At 39.5% G+C, this 27,991-nt stretch overlaps 2 protein-coding genes across 7 annotated transcripts; one reads left to right on the forward strand and one right to left on the reverse strand.

Moving 5' to 3' along the window:
• Nucleotides 1-244: 244 nt before the first annotated feature.
• On the reverse strand, nt 245-2,521 carry LOC118409640 (28S ribosomal protein S36, mitochondrial-like). 4 transcript variants are annotated; one of them, XM_035810809.1, is made up of 4 exons: nt 2,433-2,521; nt 1,650-1,710; nt 949-1,091; nt 245-463 (listed from the first exon to the last, which is right to left on the reverse strand). In XM_035810809.1, the coding sequence occupies exons 1-4, from the start codon at nt 2,451-2,453 to the stop codon at nt 446-448; spliced, it is 243 nt and encodes an 80-aa protein (XP_035666702.1). In that variant the 5' UTR covers nt 2,454-2,521; the 3' UTR covers nt 245-445. The 4 variants fall into 4 exon arrangements, with proteins under 4 accessions (XP_035666702.1, XP_035666703.1, XP_035666699.1 ...); XM_035810810.1 differs by having other exon boundaries at nt 1,650-1,707; nt 2,433-2,515; XM_035810806.1 differs by having other exon boundaries at nt 1,641-1,710; nt 2,433-2,508.
• Nucleotides 2,522-3,513: 992 nt separating this feature from the next.
• Nucleotides 3,514-26,972, forward strand: LOC118407830 (tyrosine-protein phosphatase non-receptor type 9-like). 3 transcript variants are annotated; one of them, XM_035808372.1, is made up of 12 exons: nt 3,514-3,664; nt 6,231-6,374; nt 14,644-14,733; nt 17,135-17,259; nt 17,987-18,092; nt 19,487-19,597; nt 19,948-20,624; nt 20,836-20,926; nt 21,395-21,543; nt 22,365-22,515; nt 23,014-23,221; nt 23,955-26,972. In XM_035808372.1, the coding sequence occupies exons 1-12, from the start codon at nt 3,605-3,607 to the stop codon at nt 24,173-24,175; spliced, it is 2,133 nt and encodes a 710-aa protein (XP_035664265.1). In that variant the 5' UTR covers nt 3,514-3,604; the 3' UTR covers nt 24,176-26,972. The 3 variants fall into 3 exon arrangements, with proteins under 3 accessions (XP_035664265.1, XP_035664278.1, XP_035664270.1); XM_035808385.1 differs by lacking the exons at nt 3,514-3,664; nt 6,231-6,374 and adding an exon at nt 9,174-9,328 and having other exon boundaries at nt 23,955-24,175; XM_035808377.1 differs by lacking the exons at nt 3,514-3,664; nt 6,231-6,374 and adding an exon at nt 12,750-12,855 and having other exon boundaries at nt 23,955-24,175.
• The last annotated feature ends 1,019 nt before the right edge of the window (nt 26,973-27,991 follow it).

A 27,991-nucleotide genomic window follows, 5' to 3' on the forward strand; every position in this document is an offset into this window, starting at 1 on the left:
AAAGTAACTTTTCTAACATACAATTACCGGTAATACATACAACATTACTAGTATATATTTTCATACTCAAGAAAACTAGACTACTTTGAATGTGTATGGTGCAAGAAGTCAAATTTCTTTTCAAGTAACATGTGGGCTTATATATATAGTCAACATTATAAGTTATGTACACATTTGTAAATCAGACCTGGAACTGAGGTAGATCTGCCCTCTTTCCACAGTCTCATAAGCCATTGGTGATCAAATAAGATTGGTAGCTTCTCTACATCTAGCATTAACATGCCGGTTCAACTCTAGCCAAAATGCAAAAACATATCTTTTAGCTACACTGCACTTGTTTGTATTTGTAACATTTGTAACTTTGTATCCGTGGCACTGTAACCTGTTGCATCATAACATAAAACGTTATATATTTTCTGTAGCAGCATAGCAGCAAGGCTGGCAGTCACTCAGGACCTCCTCTCTGTAAGAACAAGACAAAGAATCCAGTATAGAAGTGTTATGAAAAACTATAAATTTGGCAGTGAGTTGCAATGGGATAAAACAATTGAAACCAGTTATCAATTCATCATCTGGTCGTGCTGGTTGCAGTTCAGTTCAATGTAGCAGAATTCTTCCCACTTTCAGCCAGCTACCATTGCATTGTTTATAGTGGTTGTCAAGTGATAATAAGTGCTAGCAACATACTGTGGTGATAGTAATAATGTCTACATTGATAGCATACAAAGGTACCATTCCCAGCAATCTTCTAAAAAATAGAAAATTTTCATTGCTTGCCAAGTTTTGCTTCATCATTCTTTAATTACTAGTATTAGTAAGAATAGATCTACCCAACCAAACCAATGCCCACAACACTTAATTCATGACATACAAATCCCACACTAGTAACATGAAACATCTAAAGCCTAATCTGCAACCAAAGGGTTTTATAAATAGAGTTGATTGTACCTGGATATATTCCATCTCCTCAGGATCGATGGGTTTTCTCCTATATCTGTCAGGGACCTGTTCCAGGTACTCTGTGACGACTGCGTGTGGTTTGGACGACGTTGCCTCGGCAGCTGGTGCAGCCTGCGGTGCATTTCCTGAGGCTGCAGTCACATGAAACAGAACATATTACCTTATGGTGTCTTATTTTGAATGGTATCTTATTTTGTATGGTGCCTTAGTTTGTATGGTACCTTAGTTTGCACAGTACCTTAGTTAACAAATGCCACTTATAAAACTGAATCTGCCCGTGAAAGTGGCTTTTCATATCAATAATAGAAAACACAACAATAGTACTGACTATCTTGACTTGTGAGATTAATAGGACTTGCTTGTAACTAAGCTATGAAATTTGTTACAACAGAGCTAAAAAAAGTGTTACTTAGACCTCCTTGCTTTGATACAAACAATCCCAATCATGATATACCTATATCATGATATACCTTAGTCCTATATTCTAAATTAAAGGTATAATATGTAAAGCTACAAAAGATGGTGTAGATGATGTGCTGACTATGTGTAGATATCTTTTCCAGTTCATAACATCTATGTAAGTACTATGTACAACTACAAGGCAGAAACAGAAGACATAGAATGACCTTCCATTTGAGAAGAGTGACAGAAGCACATCCATTCCAGTAAGCACTACTCACATGTCTCACCTTGTACCTGCTGATTCGCTCCATACCTGAACTTGATCATCCTCATATGGGGCATCACCTGCTGTGGTTTACAAAACACAAACAAGAAGTATCATCAACTCAACTTACAAAACTTCCACATATTACAGCTGTTGGCTACAAGACTTACACAAAGCTTGTTCAAGGATCTAACTATGGAGGCACGGGTCATAGTTGAAGGTCCCTGAGACATAAACAAGACATTGTTGATGTATACAAATTGACCAATGGAGGCAACATATATCTGGACATGTACAGCGCATTTGAAAAAAAGAACTGTTTATCAGTCAGTGGCCTTCACCTTTGACCTGCGCATGCGACGCTGGATCCGTAAACGGGCTTATTTGGCGACAGTCAATTTTTCCAATAGATAATCATCACAGCATAACTACAGATACGCAGGGATGAGGCATGCAATTGAAACTTTCCCCATACTGTAAGGTTAGCTAGGCTCGACAGCGGTATCATAAGAATATTGCATCATGATTACATTGTTAATAATGTGAAAGAACGTATTACGACACTAATCTATCCCTTTATTTACTTGAAACGTTTAATATTTATCTGTCACATAGAAGAAGATCATCTCTGGTGAGTTTGACCTTCATAAGTTTGATGCCACACAGCCAGCCTCCTCGCTCAAAGATCAGCCTACAAACGTATCTGGTGAATCTATAATACTAGAGATCCACAGTACATTTTCCGCGTATATTTACTGTTTAAAACAACAGCAGAAATCGATAAAATTTCGAAAACAGGACATACCTGAATTACGCGAGACGCCATTTTGGATGTACCAAGTGGCTGATGATGTGGGGGTGTTCTTCGATAAGAGGTGTAATCTTACAGCGTTCCCTAGCGAATAGAATTTAAACTGCAGCGCTAAGTACGATGACCGTGCGTGCAAAATAAATAATGTTATGCGGCTGTAGGTTGTTACGCTCAGAAATGCGACCATTTTCCACACAAAAATCCTGAAACATAAAGATGTAAAAAAACAAGAGATTATGTTGATCTCCAAGCGAACATAAATTTCTCTGTTTATATATAAAGGAGCCCAATGTATCATTAGGGCCTTGAAACTCGTTCTTTTTTTATCATATTCAGTTTTCAAGTCATTCTTACACACAGCAAGGAGCTTTTATCTGATAAAAGCTCCTTGCACATAGCAAGTTGAAATATCACTATCCTATTGACTTTCGACCTTCAATCATTGAGCAAACATGCGACGTCGTTTGGTGGTGAGAACTCATTGAAAATTTGAGCGCTGCCGCTGAGCGCTGCCCGCACGCGAACATGACCGATGATCGGATGAGTCCGGATCGCTTCCTTTGCTGACTATAACGTTATTTAAAGGGGTCCATTTGTGCGTTCTTTAAGTATGACATAATGATAGAAATGAGCCAGTGTGGTGATGTAAATGTTAATATCGTACCGATTGTCTTATCCAGAATATTTTCAGTTTTAACTAATGATTCTCTTTTTGACTTTCCAATTTTTGCTACATTTGCAAGTCGCAAAATGCAAAAAATAATGAAGTCTAGTCAAAACTTTAAATCACAACTGGTGATGTTCTTATAAGGTCTAAGGATAACAGGTTATTATGTGTATTGTTGACCGATTATTTTACTAATTACAGCCTCAAAAGGCCATCTAGATCTTAAAAAATTTCTTTCCTAAAATTTTCCTAGGGTCGATTTCACCACGGTGGTAAATAATGGTGCAAATAACTTAAAGGGCTTTTATTTTCATTTCTAAATTCCATGTGCGCTGTTTACATAGATGCATATCGAGGACATCGTATCAAAAGTTGAAACGCTGCCATAACCTTGTCCAAGATCCTTCAAGTTCAACGTCACTTTCTGATTTCACGGCCTTTAATCAGTCCCCAGGGGACAAGCTTCCTGGAAATTTCCCAGGAAACACTGCAACAGCGCATGCGCCTTTGCTCATTAGAGGCGAACATGGCGGACCCTCTCTCGTCCGAAGAAGAGCAGGTACGTCCCAGCAATTTGTCATTTTTCACCACATTCGGAGGCACTTTGAACGTTCAAACGAGCGTGGCGTTGTCGGTACAGAGTGGGTAACGTTATCTGTGGCTTTATGTTGTTTCGTCTGATTGTGTCGTCGTGAAATCGCCGTGTTTTTGCATCGCATTTCTCTCGTCCAGAATATCATTCAAGAATGTCTCATTTCCGCCTTGATCAGTATTCAGGAGAACGCTTGCGTCTGCTGATTTTCTGGTCGCCTTTTTCTTTTATTCCCAGTTAACTGTAATGCTATCAAACGGCCTGAACGTCCTTGTTGTAACCTGGTTGTTACAGAGAAATAAGCTCACTGCTTTGTTTGACTTTCTTCATCATCAAGTCAAACGGTTCTGTCGGCACATCTTCTGAGATCAGATAGTTTATGATAACTGCGTATATCAGTATGACGTAGGAGCCCCAGTGAAACCAGAAGGATTGATATTTCTACAAGTTGATAAACTGACGCAACGATCATAATTTCAGTATCAGCATTGTACACAGCTTTCTTGCATTTTTTTAAACGTGGTCTAGAACCTGAGAATATCCAGCTGACCCTACTTTTTTTTGTATTTCGTACTTCCGGTCGCGCACTGGGCCTCTTCCTGTTCCCAAGCCTTATTTGGGAAGGGGTGATACGAAACAGGAAAGAAGGTCAGAAATGAGGCAACCACAAACCTTTCTTTCTGCACATTTTCAGCTGCAACAATTATGTGTGTGGTATGGTTTGAAGCTTTGAAGTTTGATGTACAAAAGGAATTTCATGGTAATGCATTATAGTTCTGTGAATTTTGTCATCAGTTCGGATCACTTCCTGTAGTGTCTCTACCTAAGTGTAACTCAAGGGACGTTAAGACTTAAACATTAGAATCAAACTTGATATGTGTTCTTTTGTTGCAACTCTCTCTAGCGAAGAATGATTCCCTGTTTAATTCACACTAACATTTGTTAAGGGCAGTTTTGGTTATAACAAAATTAGTCCATATATGAGTAGAGTAGACCTTTTCTGTGAGTTTGAAGAAAAACGAGAGAACACAGATGCCGTGTTGCCCACACTTGTCACATCAGGTAGAGCAATTTAAACCAGATGAATAAAAACATGATAATGGGAAGTTCAAATCGAGTAAATGGTCATCTAATCAAGCAGTCAATGGTTGATTTAATAGATTATTCTCATATTCATGGTTGGGAGGGATTGGTGACGCATGTGAATCGTTGTGATATATTCTTTCTTCACATCATAGCCTTTTACATACATAGGATCAAGGACGTTATATAACTTATCGTTATTTAACGTCCTTGATAGGATAGATACTGTGTGTTTTCAGTTTCTCTTTGTCGAGCACAGAAAAATTCTATCCTGGACTTTTTCTTTGAGTGTAAGTGCTCTAAGCAGCAAGGAGAAACCTTGGGTCCCTTGGCCTTTGAAATCATTACTTATAACATTATGCCTGGTAACGGTGGTATGACCTTGAAACCGGGGTATATCATCAGGGCCATTAGGACATACAAGATTTCTGGAGGGAGAGCAATTACAATATCATAGCTATGGGAAGAAAATTGTACTTTTTTACTTGCCGGTCATTTAATGATAGAATAGCATTAGCGATTAGATTGGTCACTTGGCTGACATCATTATTACGCTCTAATAGAAGGCTGTATTCGGGAAATATTTATGTCAGATTTACCGCTAGAGTTACCAGTATTTATAAGTTTTCTACCTGCTGAAGCAATGATAATGCACTGAGTTTCTCATCGCGAACTGCAAGCTTTTCTCCAGACACAACAGGAAACCAACTTGGCTTTAGCTGCTTTAACAGAGGTCCTTGTTTGTTGCTGCTTTTGTTGGCTGGTTCTTGGTGATTCCTGGCACTGCGTTTTAAACCACATGAAAGGCACATGCCTAGTGGTGTGTACCATAAGATAATGAGTCTCTCTCTCTATTCGTCATGTTATTTTTGTAAACTTTTCATCCAAGTGAGTGTTTCAAAATCACTAATATTATACCTAGCTTTGACTAGAGATGTCCCTCTGATAGGACATTAAATGGAGGTCCCATGTCTGAGGAGAGCCACCCCTTGAGCACGTGAAAGAGCTCACCACACTTACATGTATTGAAAAGTCCTTCCAGATCCAAGGGTCTGTGGATCAATTTTATCTGTTCTAATATGCAGTTTGTATTGTTCCGTACTTGATCATTGTATTGTTGTTTAGATCATTGTATTGTTGTTTAGATCATTGTATTGTTGTTTACTACAAACCTGGTGCATTTAATGCCATAAGGTGGTTTACTGGGTATGCAGTACAAACAGACATTAAATCTCGAAAGGAAGTAAAGTCTGAGCCGTGCAAAGAAAAATGATGAGCAGAAGACTGGCCGACTGCTGCCTACCTGTGTCAGGGCTCCCAGTAACAGCATAATCAAATACTGGATACTACTACAACTACTACCAGAAAATCTACCTCCGGAGTGGCGCCGAATGTCAAGAAAAATTGTACGTGATCTAGATCTGTATAAATGTGTACATTCTCCTTGCAGGCCACAGCCGAGTTTCTTCAGCGCATCAACTTCTGGCGGTCACAGCACAATGCCGCACCCCTCCCCTGGGACACCGCTGTCAAGTTCCTCATGGCCAGGAAGTTTGACGTGAACAGGGCCATCGACCTTTACGCTCAGTACGCTGTAAGTAGACTTTCCCTGTATCCATCTTCATTTGGGTAGCAAGTCTAGCACTAGTGGCAGTGCATGGGGGAAGTTATAAATGCCTAGTACTAGTAGCAGAAAGATACCAGTAACTTATCCCAAGGGTTTCTCGTTGTTGTTTGAATGATAAAAGACATGTCTTAACACTCTTCAAGCAGAGGTTAGGGTCTGGCTAGATTTTGACGTTTTTTACGAGCATTTTCTTTTAAACGTTTTTATCAGGCTTTCTATTTTGTCAGGTGTTGTTTCTGACCATCATAAAAATGCCTTAAAAATTGTCAAAAAACAATCAAAACCTAACCTCTGCTTGGAGTGTAAGTGCAACAGGTCCTTGAAGCCTTTTTGTAGGTGTTTAAAATGTTATTGATTAAGGGCTAGCGATAATTGGCATTGTTGCTTTTTCTGAGAAACCTGTCAAACATGTTGTTCTGGGTCCATGGAATTGGAGGTTGCAAGTGGTCTGCTAAAAGAATGGGGAATGCATGGTGAATAGGGCTGGGTACCGGTACAGAAAATTCAGGTCCAGGTCCGGTTCAGGTCCAAAGGATCAGGTCCAGGTCCGGACCTGAACCTGGACCTGATTCAGTATGACTCATACCAATGGTCCATTTCACTAGACAGAAATCTGTCTGGTGGAGTATTAGACTTAAACTGGCGTTTTAAAATACTACAACGCTAACTGCACCTGTACGATTGACTGTAAACCTTGGTAGAAATTACTATAAACTCTACTCTACTTCACTCTTGTCATTTTCTTCCAACTGCAAGCGCCAAAACGTGTGAATGCCTGATAAAATGATATGTTAATTTTCTAATCGGTCCAACATCCGGTCCACCTATTTTTTTCAGGTCCGGTTTTTCTGGACTGGTCCAATAAGAAAAACCGGTTTTGTACCGGTACGCTGTACCGATACCCAGCCCTAATGGTGAATTGTGAAAATCCTAAGCTCAAACCAAGTCAAGTGTTGCGGTTTTGTCTAACCTGTGTAAGTGTGTTAGTCATATATGTTACAAGTGATTGTCTAGTAGTACTGTACGTAGACGGTAGAACTGGCAGGTGTCTACGCCACATTTTGTGATGGCCACAAAAGATGCGGTCGCCGGATGTAGCCTTTCTTAGAAATACAGCCGTCGTGCCGGAGGATTGAGTTATGGGTATTGATGTATAATGATGTTAGAGACCCTGATTGGATTCCAGTAGAGCCCAATTGTCTGTTGGATTGGGTCCAAATTGCTGATTGAGTGACAGATAGAATCTGTAGCATATGGGTAGTGTTTGGCAACTCATGTACATATGTACTGTATCAATCTTACCAAGGTTGACATTGACAAAGCTTGAATGGCATAAACATAAAAGTTTCTATGGCTGAGCTTGATCACTTTTTGTATGGACCAAATATGACATTATTCGCCTAAGGCCACAGATGTGACTGCCTGGATACGGTTTGTGTATGGAGTCACAACATCGCGTGTTGTCAAAATAGTTGGATTAGATCCTGACCTTGTGTTGTTGATCTTTCTGGGTGTTTGGATGCCGTCCAGGACGTCAAGGTCACCCCGTCAAGGTCACCCCCGCTGTCTCTTTTAGAGTCAACTGTCATTAGCTGATTCATGCTTCTTTTCAAAATGACAGTTGTGTCCGAACACTTATCTCCGAGCAGATGTGGAAAGGCAAAATTGTATTTTCAAGCTCATGGTTCCACAGAGGACCCTTCTAGAAGGGTCCCATGCAATGTACTATATGATGTAGAACCGAGAACGTTAAAAGTGCTATGATTTTGCCTTGCTACATCTCCTTGGACTAGGAGTTTATTCCACATGCTGGCGATACAGTTTTCCCACCAGACAAGTTTATGCAACCCTGGTTATTTTGTTTTTACAACACGTAGGGAAATACCTCGTAAGAATTATATTGCTTTCCCTTTTCTAAAGTGATTTTCCTACGTGCCGGATGTGCCGTCAGCATTGACTGAGTAGGTAAATGCAATTAAAGTAGGCTTTATGGTAAATGTTGGCACAGGTGCTTTTAGATTATGAAGAACTTGTGTGTATTGGTATATACCAGCTAGAGTTCATGGGCCCCTCTGTGAATACATAATGCGCACAGATCAAGTTGCACAGTGATTTATGTCCGGATGTGCATCTGTCTGATGTAGGGTTAAAAGGTAATCCATAGCTCACATTATGAATTTGAAAAATGGTCTGTTTGGCATGATAAGTATGTATTATACATGACACTTATAAGTAATACCATTGTATGTATGTCCTTTGTACAAACAAGGAAAGAGTATGAAAAACAAAGCTTTATTGTAAATCATTACCAGATATCTCTGTGAGAAATATAGGCAATAGGAAATATAGGCAATTTCTCAATTTTGTTACAGTAAGAGGTTGAAGAAAACTACCTAACAAGAAGCATGTGTAACCAGTATGCAATTATTAGATTGTACAAGCAATAGAAGAAAGAAAAGAATGTGTTACATGTACTTACAAATATCTAAACTACAGAAAACTATTTTAAAAGCAGGTTGATGAGGTTTTACCCTAGATTTCTCGATGTTAAATGCGCAGCTGTTCTGTATTGTAGTTACTTGCTTGGGTCAGTCCAGAGAAGTGTAACACCCTTCAAATCTGCCTGCAGCCTGTCCGTCAACAGGGAACTTTGGCCCGACCACCTTGTTTCTATGTATGGGCTGTGACGTCCACAGACACCCAGTCCACACCCAGGAATGTTGGGTGCCCACTCAGAAGGTCACGTGACCATTACTAGACAGTAACAGTTGCCAGCACATGGTTCAACAGTGTACTTCCTGTCCCTGGAGTAGTCCGGCACAAGTTTTGATAATCCGAATAACCAGTGTCAACTCAGTAAACCGGTTTCCACTGGGACGGCCGAGCGTCCGTGCCTGGAGTATTTCATGAAGGGCAAACAAGTAAGCTTCATAAGTTCATATTTTACTTGTAGTAATCCGTAGACAGTTAGTATAATATCTGTCAGTATTACTACTAACATTACTGGCCATAGTATTGGATACCCAACTTTGACATTGGGAAGGGTGGAAGTGACTCACGAAGAAGGGTTGAGCCATACACAAATCTGACTATGGTCTGAATAATGACTTGTGAAAGTTCTGATGATCGCATGGTTCATATCATAGTGAAGCCTGCCTTCATGAACAGTCTCGTCTGTCAACATGTTGGTGTAAATAGACTTATAGGGCCTGTGTGTTTCCTAAGAATTTGTTTACTTTACTGCATTCATTTGATACTTTTGTACATTTTACATCAAGAAAAATATACAACAGAAAGTTTTCAGTGTGGCTTATTCCTGTGCGATAAATGATTGTTACAGATTAGTTTTAGGGAAAATGATATCAGAAAACTGCTTTCTACACAATGTCAAAGACTTAACTGTGTTTGACATAGCACATGTATGTGACCTTGTTATTATCTTCACTACAGAAGGATAAGAAAATTGTATTACCTAATGATAATAATGTCAGAAAGCTTGGTCATACTCAGAAGTAGTAATATGTGTGTGCAGAAAAATCATTGTCATCACACCAAAGAGGGGTTAATTCTGGAGCTATGTGCAGAATGTGCCAATATAAACCATTCTGCATGGGCCTGGAGCCAGTACAAATGCTTGCCAATGTTTCTTTATACTAAGCCTGCAACAGTCTGGGTAGTTGCCAGGCAGGCCTTCCAAATGGTCCCAGAGACAGCCTGATTTAGGGTAAACACTGTAGCCAGGTCAAAATACAACATTGGCATATTCGACAGATGTGTGATACAACAGTTGTCTTCTTCCAAAATGCTTTGATTAAAAGGCTAAGTGGCTTTTCCCTAAAATATATTAATACACATGATGTTTTTAGTGTGTGTTATATTCTAGTTTGTCTTGAGTTCTGAGAATTCTAGGATGTTAGTTTGAAAGTGTGCACAGTGTCTACCTGTGTCAGCTGTCACCTGCTATTGGTCACTTAGGCCCCGTTCATGATACAAAAAATGAAACGGTTCTATCGGTTACTATCGGTTAGGCCAGCTGAAACGGATAAGTTTTGTCATCATGGACGGTCCGAAACGGATCTGAAGCGATAGGAAACGGTTTGTTCGGAACCTCCTCGCGAGGTAGTATTGAAACGGTTTCTTCCTTATCCGGAATTGCAAATTTGTATCATGAACGCAAATGCGGCGCGATCCGTTTTACATCCGGGCATGTGTGTTCATATTTGGTGGCGCCACGGGGGAAAAGTACAATTTTTAATCTGTCATCATGTCCTGTTCATATATCTGCCTACGTTGGCCAATTTATTTACCACTCATTGCAAAAACGAGATACATGCTTTATGATACTCACTAGATTGTTTATACTGTTATATTATATTACATTAGTTGTTAGTTATTTGTATTAGTAAATAGTGGTTCACGTTACCAGACATTGTAACTGTTACAATTGTTGCGCAATAAAGTTATTCATTCGGGTGTTTCGGCCGTGTTTTCAATCGTAAAATTCGTTTTTATTATCGGGCCGCCTCCTAGTCGAGCAAGGAGCCAGCAGTCCTGATATCGCAAGGGGAATGTGTCAGGAGATCCAGTGGAAATGTCATAGCATGGCATATATCGAGACCACAATGTTTTCAGAGGCATTTTCAAGGTCATAACAGAACCCAGCTTCGAATACAGTAAGACATTGGTTCAATTTCGATCAAAGACTAATACTCTGACACAGAAGTATAAGTTTGGGCAAGATCACAACAACCTCAGGGGTCAGAGGTCGCATTACCCAAGGAGGTTGCATTACCATGCCTTTTCAAGGAACTGAAACGGTTTGCAAGTTTGCATCGTGAACGCAAAATGCAAACCGTTTCCTGTCGTTTGCTGTCGGATTTCCAGGCCTAACCGATAGAACCGTTTCATTTTTTGCATCATGAACGGGGCCTTAGTCTTTAATTTTCTTCATTCATCAGTTCTAAAAAAACTAGGGTTCTACTTTGTCATTATGCGTCTGCGGACAGGGCAAATTAATTTAACCTATAGGCCAATGCAAGAATCCCAAATAGAGTAATGTTTGATATTCAGGGTGCTTGGAATGGACAAATATGTTGATTTATGAAGTTGATTAATGATGGACTTAGGACCTCTTGGTAATTTTTTAGTCACATCCCCTGTAGTTATGTGTATTAGTGGGAGTGCCATACAAATGTAAATGGGTTAGCATGCCTGTGGCTATGACACCCTCCCATCCTGTCCTAGTACAGAGTACACTACCGGTATAAAGTATATCTCGAGAACTGAAGCAACTTAACAGACACACAAGCAAATTTTATTGATAAAAAAACTCTTTTACACTTTGCATGTTTTCTTCTTGTCTTCTTAGTCATACTTGTACTTTTTGTATAATATTCTCATTATAAAATCAGGATTACACAAATTCAGTGTAGAACTTAGTGACACTTTCAATGTACCACAGTGCAGTGAGATTATGACCACTTCAGGGTGCAAAATGTTCACCTTGCACTTCTAGCACTTGTGATATAACATTTTTTTATTTTCGCCCATGTGTGTCAAAGCCGTACATGTATCAACTCTTACTTGAATTTATGGTGAGTTACTTTCTTTTGTGTTGAAACAAAGCTTAAACTTTACAACAACTCTTACTCTGAATTGAACAAATGTGTTCAGGCTAGTATGAAAATGTGATCAAAGTTGAGGCTTTGGCTTCAAGTAAGAACAAGAAGCTACATGTAGGTTAGCTATTGCAAGTAATCCTAGTGAAATTGTTGGTAAAGGAGAAAAGGTATCTCTAGGCTACTAGTCTGGGACCTCTTTTCCACATGTATTGTGGGAGGGGCAAGTTGATGTCATCAAAAAGGGGAAGTCATAAACCAATATTTGCTTTCCCGCCCACTAGATTAAGTCTGCTTTTTCATGAAGATCTTACCTAGCAGCTTATATACTGTAAATGCATTTAAGTTCGCGGGGATTTAAATTCGTGGTAGCAGTAAAAAAATCTGTTTGCTGTGGTTTTAAGTTTGTGGTAGCGCCATGCACTGTAGTCTCTTACTGCCATGGAAAACATGTTCGCATTGGTTTAAGTTCGCGGTAAATTTGCAACGTGAAAACCGCAAACATAAAGCCACTGAATATTTTTGCATTTACAGTGAACTCCTGTTTTACAATCGTAGTGACTGACAAACATGTGATAATCTTGTGTGTGAAGTTTCTATTGCATCATGACACATTTATAGAAACAGAAAGCAGAGAAACCTGAAACTGAGTGGGCTGTGAACTCAGGGTGAGGGTGGGACCTGAAACTGTTAGTGATATCAGCTGGTAGAAATGTGAGGGCGCGTTATAGTGGCCCTTCCCAGACTGGGTTACTACATGGGAAATTGGATCAATGGAACTATTCTGAGAAGGAATGACATTGATACAAAGCCCAGCTTGTAAATGTAGGGTGAGCGGTGAAATATTTCAGTTCTATGAATATGTATTGAAAAGTGCATAAAGTAAGTCTAATGTACTTTGGAATGGGAAAATATTGTAAAGAGGAAAAGTGTAATTGCATCATCCAGTCTGTTGTATAACTGACAATCATTTTAGTTTTATGTAATAGCTTTATATATGTTTAGTAAAAGGCAGTCAGGAAAACAAAGTCTAGTGTTAGTTCTTTAAAAGGACAAGGATGATAGTTTAGCTTTGTGTACTAGTTATATAATAGACTTAGTGAAAGTGCAGTCATGAAAATGTATGATTTTAAAAGTATGATTTTACTTATGTAAACGTTATGTAAGGAGAACAACAGTATTGCTCATTTCCTATGTCTTACTGTTTGTTGTGTAGCTGTTACCAGCTTTACCAAACTCCAACTGTGTTGAACTGATTTACCAACAAAAATATTTACGAATGTTACCAGCTGTGCTTGAATATTGAATAATAGAACGGCGGCTATTTAGCTGAAACGATTTCAAGGAAATAAGGAAGCACTCCCAAGAATATAGACTACAGCCATTATATATGTGACCTTCCTTGACCACAATTGAATGACACAATTGAGAAGTTTTGAGTTTCTATGCCTATTGTTTACTGAGTTGATACATGTAGTATTGACATACAGAGTAGCTTGCAATGCAAATGGTATCTTAAAATACATACTAGTGAAAGCTAGTCACAAGAAGAAAGCCCAAGATAGCTTTTGAAAAGTGGTGGAGGACAAGTTACCATATTACTATGTATACTTTGTACATTCCAGAGCAGTTTTTTAGTCTTTTCAAATTTAATTTTCAAGTCATTTTTACACACAGTCTCATTGCATATCCACCTTTATTAAGCAAAGATGAGACGTCGTTGGATGGTGAGAACTCATTGAAAATCTGAGCGCTGCACGTGCCATTATTTCAAATTTGCGGAATCCCGAATGCTTCCGGAGATGTCGTCACTTGTTAGAATAAGGTTTCGATTTGCGAACGGACGAATCAGATTCAATTCGCTCGGTGACCCCATGCATTCGAAAATCTCCGAAAAGTACTCACGGGGAACCGTTAGTGGCTTGATCCTGTGCTGATTTATTGAAGGATGTAATAAATCAAAGGGGTCCGTTTGCGGCGTGTTTGTGCGTCGTTTTAAACAATCAGTGCAAAACAATGATACAAATGTGCTAGTATGTTGAAGTAAATGTCAATATCGTACGGATTGTCTCATCCAGAACATTTTTAATTTATGCTCTAAAAACTGCTCTGAGCGCCTTTATATGATTGTGACTGGCTAGTTCCAAGTAAACAAGCCCAGTTGACCCATCCGGGGTAAAAAGGAAGCTGTTCCAAGAAAAGCGGCTCCAGTGGTTTGTTTTAATCATGAGCCAACTGATCCTAGTAGCCTTACTTTCTGGACTTTTATGATTTATAATAAATAACAAGGCCAGTTTAAATAATTGTGTTCAGTGTACAGTATAAAGCTATGAAAGACAAATGCAAAAAGAAATTCCATTTCACTGTTGGATGCGAGAGGATGAGTGTTACTGCTTCAACTGACAACCAGGCCAACTGACCTATTCAAACTAGGGAGGAAGCAGTTCTCGGAAAAGCTACACGTGTTACATAGCCATTTCGAATCAATATTATCAGGTAACCGAACCTTATCCACATTTTCATGGCTCGTGTAAGGATTCATTGCAGCCTAAGCCTCACTATCTAATAGTTTAACAGTGGTCATAACAGGTCCGTGTTTTTATTACCTCTTGCTGCAGGCAACACGTTACAAGGAAAGCATCTTCAACTTCCACCCAACAGAGGACCCGCTTAAGAGTGAGCTGTTGACGGGGAAGTTCACAGTCCTGGTAAGTATTAACTCTTTAGAGTATAGATTACAATGGCTAGTAGTTTTGTTGGTTGGGATTTATATATGGTATGTGTGATAACATCTGGTGCAATGGCCGAGTGTTCGCCTTGCATTTGGTAGGTTGTGCGTTTGATCCCCGGCCGAGTCATACCAAAGACTTCAGAAATTGTACATGCTGCTTTTTCTGCTTAGCACTCAGCATTCGGGAATCAAATAGCATGAAAGTTGAACACACACCACTACCAGTGGACTAGCCCCCTGCTGTAATGATTGCACAAAGTTGTGTGGCCCAGGGCTACTGAAAGGGATTGCCGCGGCACGGGAAGGACTTTGACTTTTTTTGGATGTAAGATAACATGGTTTATGTACTGTGTGACAAGGCTGAAACCAACAGTTTTTACACAAACTCAATACTATGTCTGTTAGTATCATGACTTGATTTAAGCTAAATCGACTGTATTTTCTGATCGGTAAAGCCATTTTGATGTGATTATAGGAATTACATCCTCGATAAACCTTCAAACTGATGCAAGCTTACTAACAAGAAAAGTTTGGCCACAAAAATTTGCCTCTATGTGTAAGTGGTCAAGGTAAATTGAACAAATAACAAAACAGTGTTGTGTACCAAACAACTATAGATTCTTCTCTTTTGTTCTTTTAGTTATACATATCCTTCTTTGACTTTTGAATTGGCTTTGTCATCGTATGACGAAAGTTTTTTTTCTTCTAATTTTTTGTGTGCACCTTATGGCATGTTGTGCACGATTTATGGTTGAAAACCTTGGGGGGACCGCCAAAAGTTAATGCGCACACAGATGCCATCCATACATGTATAACTATAATCGATTCAATAGATCTATGGCTCAAGTATTGGAGCTGAACATCACTTTTTCTCCGTAATTTTATCAATCTAAATTCACAGTGTATGTAGTATAACCCAATGGCCCATTTTATTATAGTGTTTGCTTGTACATGTACCATTACCACAATAATGAAATGGTGTTCAGTAAAGTGCAACCTGTTAGTTTTTTTATCATATTGAAACACAGAACATTGATTTTTATGGATAACACTCCCATTAGACTTCAATTTGGACATATTAATTGTGTGATGATATAATTGTGTGATGAACAAATTTATCTCCATTTTCCAATCAGAGATTTTGTTTTATTATTTCATTTCTTTATGGCACTTACAACGTAATCTCGCATTTTGAGGTAGTTTAACAAAAGGGTTAAGGAACTTTTTGATGTGTGGCAACTTGTTAATGGATTATGAGCATTGCTGTCTATCATTGGCCTTCTGTCAAAAGGGGCAAGATTTCATTTTTCTGAACGTAGGCCAAAATAAATGCATCTGGATTTCATCTGTAAGGTGCCGTTCATGATGCAGAAATGAAAACATTAATTTGGCTTGACACAAATTGTTTTCATGATGCAGACTTGCACCCACACTCAAATTAAAGAGAAAAAAAATCCATTCCTTGAAAGAGGGTACAGTAATGCTAGATCTTAATATAAGTTGGTGGCCATAACAAGAGAAAATACATCCCATTGATTGACAGCTAAAAAGTTTTACTTTCCTGTGCGGCACTGCAAATTGTGACCTTACCACGTACCTGGATGTAAGCCATAGCAAATCTACTTTTGAATGACATTTCGACAAATCTATCAAATAGGGCCATATGATGTATGAAACCCCTAAAGGTGGGTCAGAGAAATCTGGCTTAAGTCTGTTTTGAATTGTTCATGCTTACAAATAAATGTGACTTGGCTTACCAAAATGTATTTAGCTGTTCTTGATTTTTGAATTATTAATGGGAATATTTATGGCTGTATTGCAGATAGAGGATGGTGCTATAGATGAAACATTGCGCAGCACCTACACATGTACTTCTGTTGCAATAGTAGTAACACAATGGAACTATAGATTGCAAGTTTGTTGAGTTCATCATGTAGAAGTGCCCTGATAAATGTGATCTTGAAAATGCCACAAACATTTGATTTAGATTTACAGTAATAATACTAATATCCTCATGGTTGGACAAGTTTTCTAAAATTCACTTGTCCTATAGGGAAAAATTTCCTTGCCCGAACCAACTTCTCACTTTTGAATAACATTTCTTGAATAACATTTCTATATATTTTCACTTCCAGCAATAGAATTTTGTTATTTGCTCTATTTTTCTGTGTTGGCCAGTGCTTAATGCCATGACTGATGACTGAAATAACAGTACATGAAATCTCAGTCATGGAAAAAAAAAAGATGCTTGATTTGCACTTCCACTTGCCCAGGATAATCGGGCTAGTGGACTTGTCCAACCCTGATCATGCACAAAGGAACCCAGTACAGTTCTTTAAGACTTAATGGTGGCTGTAACGCACGCTCTTCCCTCACAGCCCACCCGAGACTACCACGGGGCGGCCATCGCTCTGTTCACGGCCAAACTCCACGACCCCAGCAAGAGCACTCATCAGCTGACTCTCAAGGGTGTCATCTACCAGTTGGACCAAGCACTTGAAAAGTAAGATATTTTTTATCTATCAAAAAAATGGGCCATAATTATGATTATGAAAACTTTGGGGTACATATACATGTAAGTAGACTTGTCCAAAATTTAGGGGATAAGACTTAATAAGATATCCCTTATTGAACAATGATAAAGCCATGCTTTATGTATATTTCAGGGCTATCTCCAGCTTTAAGTTGTCTCTGTGCCCCTCATTGTTGGGAGCCCATGCTGTTACTTTTCATTGTTAGGTCTGTCATTTGAAGCATACATAAATACATTCTCTTTCTCTCAAAATTATTTGTTAAAATATATCTTGACCCTTTTGGCCCATCATTGTCTTCTGCACTTCATTGTCTTTTGCTCTGTGTTTCATTACATGTCCAGGTATCATAAATGCTCTAGTGAAGAGCAAAGGCTACATACAAGACAGAAAAATATTTGTTAAGTTAAGATCTTGACCCTTTTGGCCCATCATTGTTGCTCTTTAAGGGTTTTACCATAACTGTAGTAAGCACAGGATATATGAGAATTCTTTTGCACAACCAAAATTTGACTTACTTGCTGACGTTTCGATGTCTGTCAGACATCTTCCTCAGAGCTTCTAATTGGAGTTCTGCTTCTCGTCGCTATATGTAGCCGATGTAGGTGGCGCTTTTGCGGCGAGAAGAACACTATCCCAAACGTGGCTCAGCAGTGTAGTAAGCACAACATATTGATTGACACCTTGCCTCCCCCGCAGCCGTCAGACCCAGCGGAATGGGCTCATCTTCGTGTATGACATGACAGACTCTGCCTACAGTAACTTTGACTACGACCTCAGCAGGAAGATCCTCAATCTGCTCAAGGTAAGCTAATAGTAATATGTACTGTTCAGTGCTCGAAATACTTTGTCAGCCAGGTTGCCCAGGTGGCAACCTTAGTCAAAAGCCAGGTTGCACCATCAACATTTGACGTTGCCCCACTTCCAAGTTATTACTTTCTTACTTCCAAGTTGTTACTTATCCATTATCTTTTCTTCTACTTACACATAACTACTTTTATTTTATCTTATCAAGAATTATGCATGTGTATAAGCTTTTGCATATGCTTATGTAGGGAAAGGCTGTGTTTCAACTGCAAAATGTCAGGTTGCACACTGCACTACCTGGGTTAAGAATGAAGTTGTGCCAAACAAAATGTGGTTGCCTTTGCAAGTGGGCATTTCAAGCACTGCTATATTATAACATCTATTAACATTTGCCAACCTGATCACATGTGTCTGCCACCCTGAAAAATGTATCTAAAGAGATTTCCTATGCAACATTCCTTATATATAAACTATATTTGATACACTCTTACATATACTAGTACATCAACTATGTATACCTGGGGGTTGCAGCACCACAGATCTCTCAAACTCACTGTTTTTCAGAGTGACTTGATATATATGCAACCTGAGGGATAAATGTTAATGAGGGTTACCTTTGTAGCCTTTGTGATGTATCATGTTGTATGTGACAGGACAAAACGTTAAGAAGACAATGCCATACAGTATGATTAATGGAATGCATTTTATATGATACATACGATAAGTCCCCAACAAAATATATTGTCTTTCAAAACACTTGAAACATCTTCCTGAGTAAAATCAAAGAGCTGCTGTACAGACGCCTGTCACCAATTCAAGAAACCATATCTAGCCACCTGGCCTGATTAGCATAAAGACAAAGGATGAATAGCCAGCATTTACTGAGGTGCCAGAATGAAGCTAATTAGTACAGAGGGCAGTCCACACAGACCGGTCTGGTAAGGAGGTCCACAACTAGCCAATTGGTACATAGTGCGAGCACTAAAAATGTAGCATTTTTATTCACTGTCAGGCACTTACATTCTAAAGATATGTAGCAGTAGCATGTTAGCAAGAGCTGAATATTGTTGTCTGTTTTAGGATATTCTAGGGAGAACATTTTGACTGCATGGTCTTTCTCTGAACAATTTTCCTTTGTTCTTTTCAAGTTAGTGGTGAGGACATGAAATGGACACTGTTTGTATAATAGGTTTCTTTAGATTGTCTGAAGTGAGTGTATAGTATGTTGCAATGAGAGCCATAGCTTTCCTGTAATGCTATATTGTTTTTCCTTTCAGTGCTTTGTTCTTGTGGGTTCTGCTTTATTCCATGTGTGTGAGATTGTGTATTAGACTAAATGGAGCGTTTGTTTCCGTTGTTCATGTGCTAAGTGTTTTTCTCTCTTGGTTTTAGGGAGGGTATCCAGCGCGTATGAAACGAGTGTTAATCGTGACTGCGCCCCTGTGGTTCAAGGTGCCCTTCAGCGTACTGCGACAGTTTGTCCGAGAAAAGCTCAGAGAAAGGGTGAGTGAGAATCAAGTCTTGGTTCTATTTTCCTATCCCTACTCTTGTAACAGCTAATACTATACTATTAGCTGTTACAAGAGTAGGGATACGAACTGTACTTAGTAGTTATACATGTACGTTTATTGATGTTAAAAGTCTCACTTACAGTTGGTTTGGTGATTGCTATGAATTGCAAGTTTTATGTGTGACTGATTGCTGGCATGGTGTAGCTGCAACGACCGTGACCTAGAAAGCTAGAACCCAAACTTCTATCTATTACATAGCACAAAGTCACTCCATTGCCACTAAGTAGATTTTGATAGGCTAAAACATACTGTTTAGTGATGGCGAACTTGTTTCCCTGACAGGTCCACGTTCTGGATACAACAGAGCTGCACAACTTCATTCCCCTGTCTGCACTCCCCACCCACCTGGGGGGAGACCTGCTCATCGACCACCCCTCGTGGCTGCAGCGCTGCTGGAACGCCTCCCTGGCCCAGGACCACGCCGGACCAAACGACACCCCTCCCTCCCCCTCCGAGTACACCCCCTTTGTCAGTCCCAACATGAAAAACAGGACTGAGAACGACAAGGACCGCGACTCGGACGCCAGCTCGCAGAATTCAGACACTGAGCACATTGACGTTGCTCTGAACGGCATAGTGGACGTCACCAAACCGGTTACCAAGTCCGAGCCCAACACGCCCACAGAGACAGACAGTGGCTTCTCAGAGAGGCAGGGCGTGGAAAAGCCGCAGGCCGTCAGCGCGGCGCACACCACGAACGGGAACGCTCAGGCTGCCGTGGACGACAGAATAGAAGACGAGGACTCAAGCGAGGAGGATGAAAGTGTGCCGCCGCCACCTCTGCCCAGAAAGACATACTTGACAAATTTTGAGGAAGAGTCCATTCACACAGCGGAAGAGGGGGGAATGACCATGGACCAACTTTGTGTGCACCTGAAGACGACAGGAATAAAGGGAATCTACAAGGAGTACGCCATGATCAGAGCTGAGGCTCCCGCAGGGACTTTCAACTGCTCCAAGTAAGTGAGTTTATTGTGAGGAAATGAGCTATAAATTCAGGCTCTCCTTTTTACCTGGTCCGGTTTTAACAGAACTGTGCTCTAACAGCACATTCAGCAAGGAAGCAACACAAAAACATTTTTTTTCTTTGATCGTGCAATGTGTAGTATGGAATGATGTTATTGTCTAATCTTCAATATGCTAATATGTGTTTTCCATTCTAATCCCCAGGGCTACATACAACCAGTGTAAGAACAGATATACAGACGTTCTCAGTTTGGACCACTCACGAGTTAAGCTCAACATCTTGGATGAGGATGATGTAAGTGAAGAAAAGTTCCTTGACATAGGATGGCCCATGAAAGACTGGTTTTATGACTTATGCTATCAAAGATTGTGTTGATTACAATTATGCCACATTATTTTTTAAGTTCATCTTTTCCAGTGGTAAATTTTTGGCTTTGTGATAGGATTTAAGCATCTATCCGGTAAATAGAGACCCAGTATTTTGGACCAGTTCTTAACGCTTTTCACAGTACTGTACCTTTGTTAAACAGATTGACTTTAAAACTTTTACATTGGCATCATCTGAAAATTAAATCAACTGGAAAACCATTTGTTGAAAATTCATAGTCTTCGATCTCTACGAAATCAATTCTCAAAAAAATACCAGCCGGTGACTTGCTATGTTTAAGAGCATGCATTAGCTAGAACTTCATAGAAGAGGACTTGGTACTTTCCCTATGTGTTGAGAGTAAAAAGTGACCGTTGTTCTCCCCACCCTCTGCAGACCACTGACTACATCAACGCTAACTACATGGATGCCTACAAGCACAAGAACGCATTCATCGCCACCCAAGGCCCCCTACCCAGGACATTCCCCGACTTCTGGCGAATGGTGTGGGAACAACAGGTGCTCATCATCGTCATGACAACCAGGTAAGGAGAACCTATGATTAAATAAAGCAGTGTACTAAGGTAATGAGTGATGTACAGAAAGTGCAAAATGGAACGAAATGGAGAGAAATGGAATTTACTGAGAATGCGAAATGGAATGAAATGGGACAAAGGATAAAACAAACTGAAATAGAGTTGATTCAAAATGTAAGGAAAGGGTCTTGTGGCAGGAATGAAATACAGAATTTGGCAGTAAATTAGAATTTTTTCCAAAATGAGGGAGGATTAAATTTTCTGTTCATGCTATTTCATTCCATATTTCTCCTTTCCATTCCGTTTTGCACCATTTCGTTTCATTTAATTACGTTGCATTTTGCACTTTTTGTACACTGCAGGCAAAGGCTGATTCATGCATTGATTAATGCAACTTACTGTAAATGCATTTGAGTTTGTGGGGATTTGCTTTAATGGAGAAATGGAGTGTTCGCTATGGTTTAAAGTTTGAGGTAGCGCCATAGACTGTGGTTTTGAGTTTGTGTTGAAGTGGCCACCACGAAAACTGCGAACATAAAACCATCGTGAACATTTCTACATTTACAGTACTAAATTGATTGTACTTGCATGTAATGATACTAAGGTATACAGGTCAACTAACCTGCTAGTAGAAGAGATGCTTTTCAGCATACTATGCCAGATTGTCGGCCAGCTGCTGGCTGTCCTCGACGTTTCGTTCCTTAATCTGGGACGTCTCCAACCGGTGGAACAGCAAGGCGGACATCTCCGTAATACTATATTGCAATTCATTAACAGATATGCTGACACAAATAGATTATTTCACATAAAGTCTTTGTTCATTCCCCCAGAGTGATTGAGCGAGGGCGGCTGAAGTGCGGGCAGTACTGGCCAAACGAGGAGGGGATGCTTGACCACTACGCCAACTTCCGAGTGACCAACCTGGAGATCCAGGCCGGAGATGACTACACCATCTCCAGACTCAAGCTGGACAACCTGGAGGTGAGTAACGATGTTAGGTTGTAGCTTGACCGTATTTTTAAAAGACAAATGGTAGGACCTTTTCAACACCTTTTGGTGCATTCAGCAGAGAGGGCAGTGCAAGAGTAACTTGTTGTCTGTTTTTTAATGAAATATTAGGGGTGATGATGGATGGTAAGGTTCTTCACAACCAGAAACTACGTACAATCAGGGGACCTTTTGGTGCCTTGTTATCCGATGATTTTCCATACTGATGAAAGTATTCACAGATGTATTGTGCGTGATTCTGTTGTATTGTGATGTTTAGAGTTAAGAGATTATTCAGATTCAGAAATATTAGCTTAGCAATTACACTGCAGCATTGTTGTGTTGTGAAGTATATCATAATGCTAGAACTGTAATTCCTTTTTCTGATGTTGTTGAGGAAAATTAATCTAAACCTACAAATGAATACATCGCTATGATGATGTTGGTAATTCCCACAATTGACATCATGATTATCACCTCTTGTTCCATCAGACGGACGAGTCTCGGGAGGTCGCCCACTTCCAGTTCACCAGCTGGCCAGATTTTGGCGTGCCGCGCTCGGCAGCGGCCATGTTGGATTTCCTTACGGAGGTGCGACAGTACCAGGCGGACGGTTGCAAGGCCATGGGGCCGGCCTGGGTGGGGCACCACAGGGGGCCTCCCATCGTGGTACACTGCAGTGCTGGCATTGGCAGGACAGGTGGGAGGAACACTTACAACTTTTACCCAAACTTGCAACTGAAATAGTATATAGTAGAGTGGACTCATTCCTAAGCTAACCAACATCTATCACACCACAGTCATCCTTCAGTAAGACATCTGGAGCCTCATAGTTCAAGTTTCTGAATCTTTATTCAGCCTGCCATACCGGTTTCGTTGCGTGCAACTTCTTCGGTGGCCAGAGACTTAATGTGGCAGGCTGAATATGAATGTGAATGTGTTACTGCGGTGCAATAGATGTCAGTTAGCTGAGGAATGAGTCCACTCTACTGTAAATTGCAACTTATAGTGTTGACTGTGTAGTATGAGCTTTAAATTCTATTCTGCCTTTCTTAAGATAAAAGTTGGCCTATGTGATGAACTAAATCCCTCTCTTTAGACAAGATATTATACAGTACAGTAGTGCCATTTTCACTCTGATCCTTGTACAGTTTAACTTTTGGTTTTGGAATCTTTTTGTAAGCAAGGAACGTAAATAAGACATATCTTGTGATGTCATGTGTACAGCAAATGTCTGATTATTAGGGTAGAGCTCTTGTCAAACACATGTGCAACTATGAAGACTTTTCAGCTACATGTGAGTGAAGTTAACAGTTAGTGAAGTGATGATGTTTCCGTCCATGTGTACCCCAGGCACCTTCTGTATGCTGGACATCTGAATGTTTTGTTAACAGTTAGTGAAGTGATGATGTTTCTGTCCATGTGTACCCCAGGCACCTTCTGTACGCTGGACATCTGTCTGGACCGGCTGGCGGACATCGGAACGGTTAACGTGAAGGAGACGGTACAGCGGATGCGCACCCAGCGAGCCTTCAGCATCCAGACACCTGACCAGTACCACTTCTGTCACACCGCCATCATCGAGCACTGTCAGAGACACGGCACCCTGGGACAGGTAGACTACGGGCAGTACGACGACAGCGACAGCGACTGAGAGACACTCAGAAAGATTTTCTTTGTGGTCAAAGAAACACCAAGGAAATATCGAAATGCTCTTGAAATTATCAAGCTAACCTACGAATGGAGTAAAAACTGTAATTTCAGTGTTCCCTATTTTATACTGAAGTTTGCAACCAAACCAACCATCTTGCAGTCTTATCTATAGAGTATATACTCCATGTTGTGAATCGTCCACTGCAGTATTTATAGGGTGAAATCCGGAGGCTCCATGCATTGTGAATGCGTGCCCATCAAGTTAAACGTGATAACTCTTGTAGAAAACTTTGAAAAAGTATCAAAATATAACTCTTTACCTCATTTTCCCATGGATTGATTTATTGTATACCTTACCAAGTGGCAGTTGGAAAGAAAAGCTGGATGGGTATGAATGCAGGTACATTGAGTGATTCTTGTTTTTTCTAGTGATGTTGAGTGAAGTGCCTCATTTACAAAGTTATGAAGAGTGTATATTCAGACCACGAAGGGGCCAACTTGTACAGATGACTTCCTTGTAACTACCGAACACCCTGCTCTATAAGAGGAGAAAGCCCACTAAAGCTTTGTTAATACTAGCTCCTTTTTTTCCAAACTCATTCTCGGTGAACTGAAAAAAGCATTTCCAGTTCAAAGTTGTCTTCTTGGGATACTAAACACCTTGGTTGTGTATTTTTGTTATGTTCCCATAATATCAGAATTCTACATTATGACGTGTCTGTCATTATTGGAATTTTGTATATTATCGTGAAAGTCCTGTCCTTATATTTACTGTGTATCCACTACGGCTAGTGTTTCATGTAAAGGAATTCATAGAGAAATTGTGGAAATTTTGAGTAAAATACTTTGCCAGAAATCATAGCCCATGTTAAGAGATGACACTAGGGTTGTCGGTTTCCTTACGTCTTTCCTTAAGTCTTTGTCTGTACCACTGTTGGCCAGTAAGTTGTAAAAAAAAAGTTCATTCAATTATGTAATATGTAATAACAAGAGCCAAGCCTACTAATAAGATTATATCACTTGTAACAAAAACGTTCGTTCTTGTAACATTTTGTAAGAACGTCACTGTTAGATTTTCTTTTCCATCCCTATGGTTCATTTAAAGGACATATTTATTGACGGACATATTTAATATGTAATTATTATTGTGTATACAAGTGGGTCCTAACCTTATATATGATCATGGCATATGGCAAGTATGAATGAACCAGATATTAGTATCCAGATAACAAGTTATTACAAAAGCTGTATAAAGGTGTTGGCATGATTGTAACCAATGTGGTATTTTTCAAGCCTGAAACATTGTGTTTCTTTCAAGAGAATTACAGTAGTTTTCCTGAAATTTGTACTGAGACTTGATATGGTTCAAGTTCCATGTACGGTAAGATCTAGATTAACTAAAAGATAGGATTTGCTACTTGGATGTCTTGGAAATTATGACGCATTGAATTATGTGCATAAAGCCAAGAAATTGTTGGTCCTTGCTGCCTGAAAATTATGTGCTTCAAGCACCTTGTATACTGCTTCTCATACATTTAATTGGTATGCAGCTAGATGGTAGGCAAAACTACAATAGATGTCTTTCAACCATTGCCTGCTACTTCATTTCTGCTTGGCTTATTCTAGGATATTTATTTGATGTTTTTGTTGTGATCACTGGAAGATAAAGAGCTTGAAAAGCCTTATTGTTAGCCTGTATCTACAGCATTTCTTTTGTATTGATGATTTTAAATAGTGAAATATTTCCCAAAATGTGACACAACTTTTTCAAAATGTGTGCAAGAGGAAGCACTGAGTGCATGTTTCAGTTTGTTTTAGGGAAGGGTTACTCTAGAACGCATAATAACCAGACGCACACTGAAAACCAGAGAGAAGTGGTGAAAGTTTGTATATCTATGTGTGGAAGGACAGGAGAGGAAGTGTACTTGTTAGTTTGTGTTCCTCAGCAGGTCTGGAGATGTTGTCTGGGCCATCTTAGACTTCCAGCTTGCCTCTACTGTATTGAGCCGCCCCAAAACAAATTGATTCTAGAGTGAAAACCTGAAGACTAGGTGTTACGGAAAAAAGCGAAGATGTTGCAGATGTCTTAACAGTTTTAAGCAAACTTTGGTCACTTAGAGAAAGAAATACCTGAATTTTTCTGAAGACACTTTTTTTTTTCATTTGTTTAAAAGTAATTAGAATATAAAAGGAAAATCTCGACAATGTGTATGAAATATGCAAGAACCCAGTCAGATCAAGGAAAGACCTGCATATTAAGATTTACATGTACATGTACATGTGTGAACCAAGCACGTTTTGATATGATCTTTGTTAAAAAAAGGAACTAACCGCTTACTTGGGAGCCCCTTATGTTACAGTAGTGCAAGCTACGGTTGTAAATATCTAAGGACAACTCAGTGTGAAAGATGTGCAGTGCCAGGTCTGTTGCTAGGGGGAGCTCCTGCATGACACCTGTTTCAACCCGTGTCTAAAAATGTTCAGTTAATGCCTATAGTAGAGGGTACATACCATATATTATACAGAAACCTGTCTGTGTTCTAAGCTGACGTGCACTGTTTGTCCCTGAAGTGCCTGTGCAAACTTTTGTATTGTAAAGCTATGTATATGTCTCATAGTAGAGAAAAAAAAACATAGTAAAAAAGTGTGTAAGATAAATATAGACATTATATACATCTAGGAAGCATAGCCATGTCCATTATTTTGTACCTGTACTTTTGTGATTGATGGTGTAGTCTACAAACACAGTAACTCGGAAAGTATTTAAGTAGCTATTAAAATGTGCAGTCTCTTTCTAAGCCATTTGGGTTCTTATTATTTCCATCTTCCTTTAGGCCACACCAATTTAATTTCTTGGTTCACGGATTTTTTCATTAAAAATATGGAGCGAGAGGGCGAAATAAAAATGAAAATAAAAATTGTAAAATGGTTGGGGTAAAGGTAACGGCTAATCCAAAACATAAAGAAAAAAGTTTTCAGCTTGAAAAAAGTACAAAAACACTATTTTTGTACAGTAACAGCACCTTTACCCACACTTTAAGGAGCTTATAATATAAAGGCCAATTTGCTTCACCAGAAAGTTGGTGGATGGTTTCATTAATGGTGAAAATTTGCTGAGTGGTAATTTTTATTTTTATTTTTTTTCCAAAAAAATAGGAGCGAGCGAATCCGTGAACCAAGAAATTAAATCGGTGTGACCTTAGCTTACAATATAATGGATTTGAAAAACTCACAGATACCAGTCCCCACATTGATGAGATTGATTCTAGCTTTGCTTTTTATTTACAAATGTAGCATCCTTTCAGAACTAGTTATTTCCAACGGACCTAGTTCTCTTCTAGGACATGTTTTGTCCTTCACCCTAAGATACTGTACACAAGATTCAGCTAGTATCTCCTAGCGCATTTCCATCTTGTAAATTGTTGTTGCAATTTGAAACAGTCAATGCCATATTGCTGACTGATTGATACTGTATAAGAGCAAATCGTAACTTGGGGGGGGGGGGGGGCAAAAGCATGTTAAAAGCAACATTTCAGTCACAAATGTATGGCTTTATTGCAATATATGGTAAACAGCTTAGTAAGAAAAGAAGCGAACAAACTTGGGTTCAAACCTGTGTCTGGAGCCTTTTAAAAAGCCTGAAACCGTGATCCTCTGTGCTACAAAACAAGTTGATGGCATGCTTATACAATTACAAGTTGACTTCAACTGGCATCAACCATTTCAAATGGCAACGACCGATTATGAGACGCAAATCTGTGTCTCCTACCATGATTTTCTTTAGACTTGGAAGTTTAGTTCACAGATCCATTAATGG

Source organism: Branchiostoma floridae, chromosome 2 (genome assembly GCF_000003815.2).
Source record: "Branchiostoma floridae strain S238N-H82 chromosome 2, Bfl_VNyyK, whole genome shotgun sequence".
Taxonomy (NCBI): domain Eukaryota; kingdom Metazoa; phylum Chordata; class Leptocardii; order Amphioxiformes; family Branchiostomatidae; genus Branchiostoma; species Branchiostoma floridae.